Source organism: Sus scrofa, unplaced genomic scaffold (assembly GCF_000003025.6).
Source record: "Sus scrofa isolate TJ Tabasco breed Duroc unplaced genomic scaffold, Sscrofa11.1 Contig2471, whole genome shotgun sequence".
In the NCBI taxonomy this organism is placed as follows: Eukaryota; Metazoa; Chordata; class Mammalia; order Artiodactyla; family Suidae; genus Sus; species Sus scrofa.
The window spans coordinates 2,562,590-2,571,354 of NW_018085100.1; the positions used below are offsets into that span (position 1 = coordinate 2,562,590).

The window sequence follows — 8,765 nt, forward strand, 5'->3', positions numbered from 1 at the left end:
ACACTCTTCTCAGGGAAAAAGAAAGGGAATTATGTTTTCTCTGTTTTTTGAGTCCCACAGTAAAAGGACTCTCAATACTGCTTATGAAGAGAGTGAGTCTGCTCACATGACATTAGGAAACATGTCACAAGCTAGATTCTGACTTCAAAATGCCCGAAGATTTCTTACTTTTGAGGCAAGGGAAACTTCACGGGCAATGGATAGCTTTATAATCTTGTGTATGCTGATGGTTGTATGGAATCACATGTCAGAACGCATATTTCAAGTTGATTTGGTTTCCTGAATTGGAAGGACAACCCTGCTGATACCTTGATCTTGGACCTTGAGCCTCTGGAACTGTGAGGAAATAAATTTCTGTTCTTTAAGCCATCCTGGCCCCAGGGCTGTATGACGGCAGCCACAGCAAATGAACATTTGTAAATGGGCAGTAATAACCACAACCTATGTTTCTGTTTCCCACCCAAGAGTATTTAAATTCCTACATGCATGGATTCAGATGACACTCGTCAGGATTTAGAAATATATCCTGGCGCTACTGAGTTGCTAATTTTTGCTTTTATGAATGTTTTATAGTCAAATAATCTTCACTGATGTTCCGAACTGCTATGCACAGTCCTATATACATGTGTTCATCTGGCTGTGGATATTCGTTCAGACATTCAGCCGAAGCAACAGGTTACCTGGACTGGGGGGGGGGGGGATGTGCTGAGAGCCTGGGGGGATCCCTCCGCAGGGCAAAGGAAGAAGAAGCACAAGAAGGAGAAGGAGAACCGTACACAGCCCTCTGTCCCTTCCAGAAGTCAACGTCTTCGATCTGGGGGCTTTCCTGAAGAGAACCACTTTTAGTCTCTTTCCCGGTCTTTACATCTTTCTGTGGGATTTGAATCTTAGAAATACTTTTCAAACACCTAAACACCATGAGCTCCTCCAGAACCTTTGCACTCTTAAATATAGATTGTCCCAGATCTTAAATCACTAACATAAGTGGAATAATTTAGCCAAAGAGAGTAATGAATCCATCAACGGGATTATGCACATCGGCAGAATGCCTCATTAACGTAGGATGCTATTTCTTTCCTAAGGAAGAACTTGTGATCTCCCGGAAATAAAACACGGACGCATCTATGATGAAAATAGATATAAACAAGTCTTCCCGGTTAACGTGGGGCAATATTTCTACTACACTTGCGACCACAGCTTCGTGTCTCCTTCACAATTACTCTGGTCACGAATAACCTGCACGGACGCAGGATGGTCACCAACACCAAAGTGTCTCAGTGAGTAAACACCCTCGTCACTACTCAGCTCAGTCGTTCAAACCGTGTACTCAGTGAGCGGTGAGGCTGTGCCTGCCGGTGTCACACAGAGCCCCGGCGGTCACAGAGGCAGAGCCTGGAGGACCCAGCAAAGATGAGCTAGGTCTCGCCTCCTTGTACAAGCTCTTTATAGGAAGTAATGTGCCAAATATAAATTGTTTTCTTTCTTTCTTTTTTTTTTGTCTTTTTGCCTTTTCTAGGGCTTCTTCCCACGGCATATGGAGGTTCCCAGGCTAGGGGTCGAATCGGAGCTGTAGCTGCCGGCCTACACCAGAGCCACAGCAATGCGGGATCTGAGCCGCATCTGCAACCTACACCACAGCTCATGGCAACACTGGATCCTTAACCCACTGAGCGCCAGGGATCGAACCCACATCCTCATGGTTTCTAGTCGGATTCATTAACCACTGAGTCATGATGGGAACTCCATGTAAAATGTTTTCCACATGGATACAAGTCTTAATTAATGCCATTGCCTCGTAATTTTTTGATATGCATGGACTATCTTTGAAAGCATGAATTTTGCACTTGACTATCCAAGATTGAAAAATGTGGCGTTCCCGTTGTGGCTCAGCAGTTCGCAAACCTGACGAGCATTCATGAGGAAGCAGGTTCCATCCCTGGCCTCGCTCAGTGGGTTAAGGATCTGACATTGCCGTGAGCTAGGGCGAAGTTGGCAGATGCGGCTCGGATCCCACGTTGCTGTGGCTCTGGCGCAGGCTGGGAGCTACAGTTCCGATTGGACCCCTAGCCCAGGAATCTTCATATGCTGCAGCTTGGCCCTAAAAAGACAAAAAGACCAAAAAAAGTTTGAAATATGTAATACTCCTTCATTACAAGATTTACATCAGTCGTCTTTTGGCTTTTAGGACAGTGCTTCTTCCCTTGGGTGGAAAACGGACTTTCTGCATCATCAGGACAAACACACCGGGAAGGTGACACTGTACAAATTGCCTGTGACCCCGGCTACAGGCTCGCGAACAATCAGAGCAGCATTACATGTGCAGAAGGTGGCTGGTCCTCCCCCCCGAAATGCAGTCCTGCCTGTAAGTAAAGTAGTGTCCTCTGGGATCCTGTGATCTTTTCCATCTTACAGAGAATTAACAGCCTTAGGTGTCTGCAGTATTGCTGTTCTTACTCTTGTCACCTTTTTAGTTCCAGGGTTCCACCTGGTTCCAAACAGACATGCAAATCTTTGGATCATCATTAATAATTGTTTTGTCTACTTACATAAATTAAGTGTAGATAAAAATAGAAAACACTAGCCAAAAACTGTGAAAAGTTTTGAAGGACACTTACGCGGTTAAGTAGCACAGCATTAATGTTTGTAATGAAATTATGTAAAATCGGTGACATAGCATGAGGATAAATTGAATTTTCCTTGGAGTGATTGTTAAAATACCACAGTTACTTGGCAATTTTTTTTCTTTTTTTGGCAAATGTTAAATTATAAAGCCCAACTTGAAAGTATTGATCATTTCCACGTCATTAGAACTTTGTGCTTCTGAAATTTAGGTTTCCAAAAGATCATTTAAAATGTGGAAAACTCTTCCATAGGAAACCACATTAAAAAATAAGCATCTGTGGGTGCTGACACTGAGTTGGAGCTTCTCATGTTTTTATGTGGAAACAAGACAACTGCATAAATGAATGAGACGTGGGAACCCTGACAGTAAGGCTCCTAAAGCGCAGTCAACTCCTTTAAGGGAAGGAGCTCTATTCTGGCCCTTTCAACCTCTGCTCTCACCATCAAGTCATCTAATCAGTGGTCATGGGCCAAGTGCCGCCATGGATGTGGGGAATCCAGGCTCTTCAAAAGTCAGGCCCGGAGTTCCTGTTGTGCCACAGTGGTTAACGAATCCAACTAGGAAACTTGAGGTGGCAGGTTTGATCCCTGGTCTCGCTCAGTGGGTTAAGGATCTGGCATTGTCGTGAGCTGTGGTGTAGTTCTCAGACTGGGCTCTGTCTCACATTACTGCGGCTCTGGCATCGGCGGGCAGCCGCAGCTCCGATTAGACCCCTAGCCTAGACCCCTCTTCCATATGCTGTGAGAGTGGTCCTAAAAAGCCAAAAAACAAAAACAAAACAAAACAAAACAAAAAACAAAGTAATGATAAAGAGGAACTAGAATCTACCTAAATATTTAACAATCGAGGCATCGACATAAAAAGTGATAGCAATTCAATGTGGAGGAAAAGCATGCATTCCCACTCCACAGACACCATCACACACGCATGCGCAGTACTGCCTTCAGCTCTAAAGACTGTGGCTGGGTCTTCCAACCCAAGAGTGTGGTGGATCTTTCCATCTGTCCATGTCGTCTTTGATGTCTTTCATCGGCGTCTTACTTTTGTGTGTGTGTGTGTGTGTGTGTGTCTTTTTGCCATTTCTTGGGCCGCTCCCGCGGCATATGGAGGTTCCCAGGCTAGGGGTCGAATCGGAGCTGTAGCCACCGGCCTACGCCAGAGACACAGCAACGCTGGATCCGAGCCGCGTCTGCGACCTACACCACAGCTCACGGCCACGCTGGATCCTTAACTCACTGAGCAAGGGCAGGGATCGAACCCGCAACCTCATGGTTCCTAGTCGGATTCGTTAACCACTGCGCCACGACGGGAACTCCGCGTCTTACACTTTTTAAGAGAAGAAGTCCTTTGTTTCTTTAGGCAGGTTTATTCCTAGGTATTTTATTATTTTTGATATGAAGGTAAATGGGATTGGTTCCCTAATTTCTTTTGCTGATCTTTTATTGTTAGTATAAAGAAATGGAATGGCTTTCTATGTATGAATACTATATCCTTAATCTTTACCAAACTGGTTGATGAGCCCTAACAGTTTTCTGATTAGGATTTTCTTTGCATAGTATCATGTCATCTGCAAACAGTGAGAGTTTTACTTCTTCTTTTCCAGTTAGGATTCCTTTTATTTCTTTTTCTTCTCTGATTTTGTGGCTAGGACTTCTAAAACTATGTTGAACAACAGTGGTGAAAGTGGACAGCCTTGTCTTATTCCTGATCTTGTCAGAAATGCTTTGTTTTGTTCGTTGGTTTTGTTTTTGTTTTGTTTTGTTTTGTTTTTTAGGGCCACACCCGTGGTATATGGAAAAATAGGCTAGGGGTCGAATCAGAGCTACAGCTGCCAGCCTGCATTACAGCCAGAGCAACGTGGGATCTAAGCCACATCTGTGAGCTACACCACAGCTCAAGACAACACTGGATCCTTAACCCACTGAGCGAGACCAGAGATTGAACCCACTTCCTCATGGATCCTGATTGGGTTCTTTACCACTGCACCACCAGGGAACTCCCAAAATGCTTTCAGTTTTATTTATTTTTTTTCTATTTTATGACCACACCCACATCATATGGAGGTTCCCAGCCTAGGGGTTGAATCGGAGCTGTAGCAACCAGACTACACCATAGCCACAGCAATGTGGGATCCAAGCCGCGTCTTCGACCTACACCACAGCCACAGCTCACGGCAACGCTGGATCGTTAAACCGCTGAGGAAGGCCAGGGATCGAACCTGCAACCTCATGGTTCCTAGTTGGATTCGTTAACCACTGAGCCACGAAGGGAACTCCGTGCTTTCAGTTTTAAAAGTTATTTTTAAACATCTCTGTTAGAACACTTTCAATTATTTCTCTCTCTGCGTGTGTGTACAGTAAGTTCAATATCTTGACACAGTAAATAACACTTTCAATGAAAATCTTCTCTGCCTGTACATGTCACATATTCCAATTTTTTTGCCATGCGTTTACTGCGCCTGGCTATTTTGTTGAAAACTAGAGATTTCTGATTATATACATTGTAGCTAGAAGGTTCCTAACCCCACAGCAGCTGTCTTTGTGTCTCATTTGTTCCTTCTGGCCTGGTTTTGCGGCATCTGTCTCCCTTGGTGTGTGCACTCACTGCAGACTCTGTTGACTTTCTCCTTAAAAATCTGTCTTTCTGTGATGCACCATTAGCTATGGAGAGCCTAGTGGTCAGTAAGTAATTCATCACAGACTGTTCAAAATTCTTGAGCCGGGAACACTTCGACTCTTTGCTAGTCTGAGAATGAGAGTGGGAATGATGAATGGAAGGAACAGAAGATTTTTATGGCAGTGAAATTACTCAGTATGACAGCATAATGGCGAATACATGTCATACACTTGTCAAAACCCACAGAATACGTGGTGCCAAGAGTGAACCTTAATGTAAAGTAATGATCTTCTAGAGTAAGTTTACTGTGTAAAAATTGCTTCTGCCTTGATACACGTCTCCTTTCCTAGTTCTTAACTTAAAGAGATCAAGTGCTTTTCTCACACTCTCACTCTATCGCTCTCTTTTTACAGCTGCACCTGCAGCCTGTAGAAGCTTGCACGCTAGGGGTTGAATTGGAGCTGCAACTGCCAGCCACAGGCACAGCCACAGGCACATCAATGCTGGATCAGAGCTGCCTCTGCAACCTACACCACAGCTCGTGAAAACACTGCTTCCTTAACCCACTGAGAAAGGCCAGGAGTTGAACCTGCATCTTCATGGATTCTAGTGATGTTCTCAACCTGCTGGGCCACAGTGGGAACTCCAAGGGCTTCTTGAGACTACTTTTGCCTAAAGTGGTTATCATTTCTGGGTTGCAGTCTCAGTGGCCAGTCTGGGACATATAGAAACCAAAGTGAAAACTCCAACAATTCTCTAAGGTGTAATCCCTTGAACCCCCAAGGCTCTACCAGAATGACTTCTTTTCTTTGTCTTTCAGGATCTCTTATGTTCAGGATTTTCCATTAGTAGAAGGAATGTTTAGCAAAAGCAATAGGCAGAAATATTTCCATCTCATCTAGAGCTGGAAGCCAGATTAACTTTCACATGGTTCAAATCTGTAATTCTTTGAATTTTATTAAAGGAGCTGATGTTTCTTTTGTAATAAAATGAAAATCAACAAAAATAAAAAGAGATTCAATAGACAATGCAGTGTGATATATATAAAGACAGGTTTTTTTTTTTTTATTTTAACTATTCATCTATCCGGCATATATTCAGTGAAAAACAAACAAACAAAAACATGTTTTATTGCTGGAATACTACAACGCATTTGGTACTGTGTCATGTGTGCTTTCATGTGGAGTGAAAGGAAGGGCTTAAAAATGTGCCTTTTGGGAGCCCCTGTCCAGGATCAGCAGAAAGTAATCTGACCAGTTAGTACCCATGAGGATGCCTGTTCAATCCCTGGCATCAGGTCAGGCATCTGGCATGCCATGAGCTGTGTTGTAGACTCAGCCAGAATCTTGTGTTACTGTGGCTGTGGCATAGGCCGGCAGTTGCAGCTCCGATTTGAACTCCTTTCCTGGGAACTTCCCTATGCTGTGGGTGTGAACCAAAAAGAAAATGTGCCTTTGGGTTTAAGCAACTAAAACTTCTTCAACAAATCATTTCTCTCATCAGAAATCACAAGTCCTTGGAGAATAGACTTGTGGTTGCCAAGGGGGAGGGGGAGGGAGTGCAGTGGATTGGGGAGCTTGGGGTTAAGAGATGCAAACTATTGCCTTTGGATGGATCAGCAAGGAGATCCTGCTGTGTAGCACTGGGAACTCTGTCTAGTCACTTATGATTGAACATGCTAATGTGAGAAAAAAATAATGTATGCATGTATGTGTAACTAGGTCACCATGCTGTACAGTAGAAAAAAAATTGTATTGGGGAAATAACAATTAAAAGAAAAAAAAAAGAAATCACAAGTCCTGATATTGTATATTATGACACATTTCTATTTTCCTTATTTTAAACTGTGGGGATTTCTTTGGTCTTTCAGTAAATCAAACAATGTCTTTTTTCAGACTCTCAAGGAAAATGTGGGCCACCCCCACCTATAGACAATGGAGACACGACCTCATTCCCATTACCAGTCTATCCTCCGGGAACAGTCGTCGAGTACCAATGCCAGTCCTACTATGAACTTGAGGGAAGCAGCTCCATAAAATGTGAGAATGGACAGTGGTCAGAACCACCAAAATGCTTAGGTAAATATTTTAATCTTCTCTTGGGTCATGGGGAAGTCAGAGTACTGAGTTTAGCTGTTTGGATTTCCTGTGGTGGCTCAGCAGCAACAAATCCAACTGGTATCCTTGAGGACATGGGTTCAGCCCCTGGCCCCGCTCAGTGATTTAAGGGTCCGGTGTTGCTGCAAGCTGTGGCGTAGGTTGCAGACATGGCTCAGATCCTACGTTGCTGTGACTGGGGTGTAGGCCAGCAGCTGTAGCTCTGATTTGACCCCTAGCCCAGGAACTTCCATATGCTGCACCTGTGGCATTTTTTTTTAATAATTTTTATGGATTGAAAAACAACCTTTCTGTTGCATGCTTGATTACCAAAATATATGGAAATGAAGTTTGAAAACTTCCTGTTCAAGCAACAATACCAACAAAAGATTCCTCAGTGGAAGCTTTGATAACTGGCATTATGAATCTTTGATTATGACATTTAACTATAACATTAAACTTAGTACCTCATTCTTACGTCATTTGTTTAAAATGATGAATCTGCATAATGGATGTTCAGTGAGTTGGTTTGGAAAATGTTTTGAGAAGAATTTTTGGAACCAGAGTGGAAGAGTCTACTTGAAAGCCTGAAATTCTGTGGAAAATATCTGTATCCCACTTAATGTTTTATGTTTATTTTTTTACCTGCAGATGCATGTGTAGTTTCAGAAGAAATGATGAGAAAACACAACATAGAGCTAAAATGGACATTGGGTAAAAAACTTTATTCCAGAACAGATGATACTATTGAATTTCGGTGTAGACAAGGATTTTATAGGAGGACGCCACTGCATACATTCCGAGTAACCTGTCAGCAAGGCAAATTGGCCTATCCTACGTGTGGATAAAACAGTGGTTAAAATGCAGTCATAAAACTGAAATATGTACATTTACTCAGAGTTTGTCATTATTAATCCAGTTCTCCATTTATTTGATCGACTATTATTGTTTAACTCATCTTTATTCAGAAATCAGCGGATTTTGTAATTATAATCTGGGAAACCAATGAATTACTTCTTTAAAGCATCTCATTAAACTTGGCAAATCAAAATACTCTGTGTGCTATTCATAAAACACCTATGTAAGAAATTAGATGCAAAAACTTCAGTGGCTCCTTCCACCCCTCATTCTTTTATCTCTTTCAAAACTTCCTCCATAACTTCTGAGGCTTCCTGGCACTCCATTTCAGAGGATATGGAAAAGAATACTTGTCTCCATTCAAAACTAATATCAGTTCACAAATAAGTAAAAAGAAAATTGTGCCATACCTGTATTAATAATAAGATGTAAGTGGGTATTACTTTTGCTTATCTATCCATAGAAAATATACCAACACTTGATGAAATACATGATTTTCTGCAAGATGCCTCTGCAGAACACATAATCATTTAATCACATCATAAAGAGGAATTAAAAACAAGTTGGAAGCA

The 8,765-nt window shown here is 42.4% G+C and overlaps 1 protein-coding gene across 3 annotated transcripts in view; it reads left to right on the forward strand.

Annotated features, from left to right (window-relative positions):
* The window catches only part of CFH (complement factor H), a 102,309-nt gene extending 93,923 nt beyond the window's left edge, over positions 1 to 8,386 (forward strand). The window contains exons 2-6 of one of the 3 annotated variants that reach the window (XM_021081848.1): positions 574 to 675; positions 1,083 to 1,277; positions 2,186 to 2,362; positions 7,135 to 7,317; positions 7,987 to 8,386. In XM_021081848.1, coding sequence (XP_020937507.1) covers positions 591 to 675; positions 1,083 to 1,277; positions 2,186 to 2,362; positions 7,135 to 7,317; positions 7,987 to 8,183 — 837 coding nt within the window. In that variant the 5' untranslated portion in view covers positions 574 to 590 and the 3' untranslated portion in view covers positions 8,184 to 8,386. The remainder of the gene's footprint in view (positions 1 to 573; positions 676 to 1,082; positions 1,278 to 2,185; positions 2,363 to 7,134; positions 7,318 to 7,986) is intronic. The other 2 variants (XM_021081849.1, XM_021081842.1) reach the window with 2 other exon arrangements.
* Positions 8,387 to 8,765: the final 379 nt, after the last annotated feature.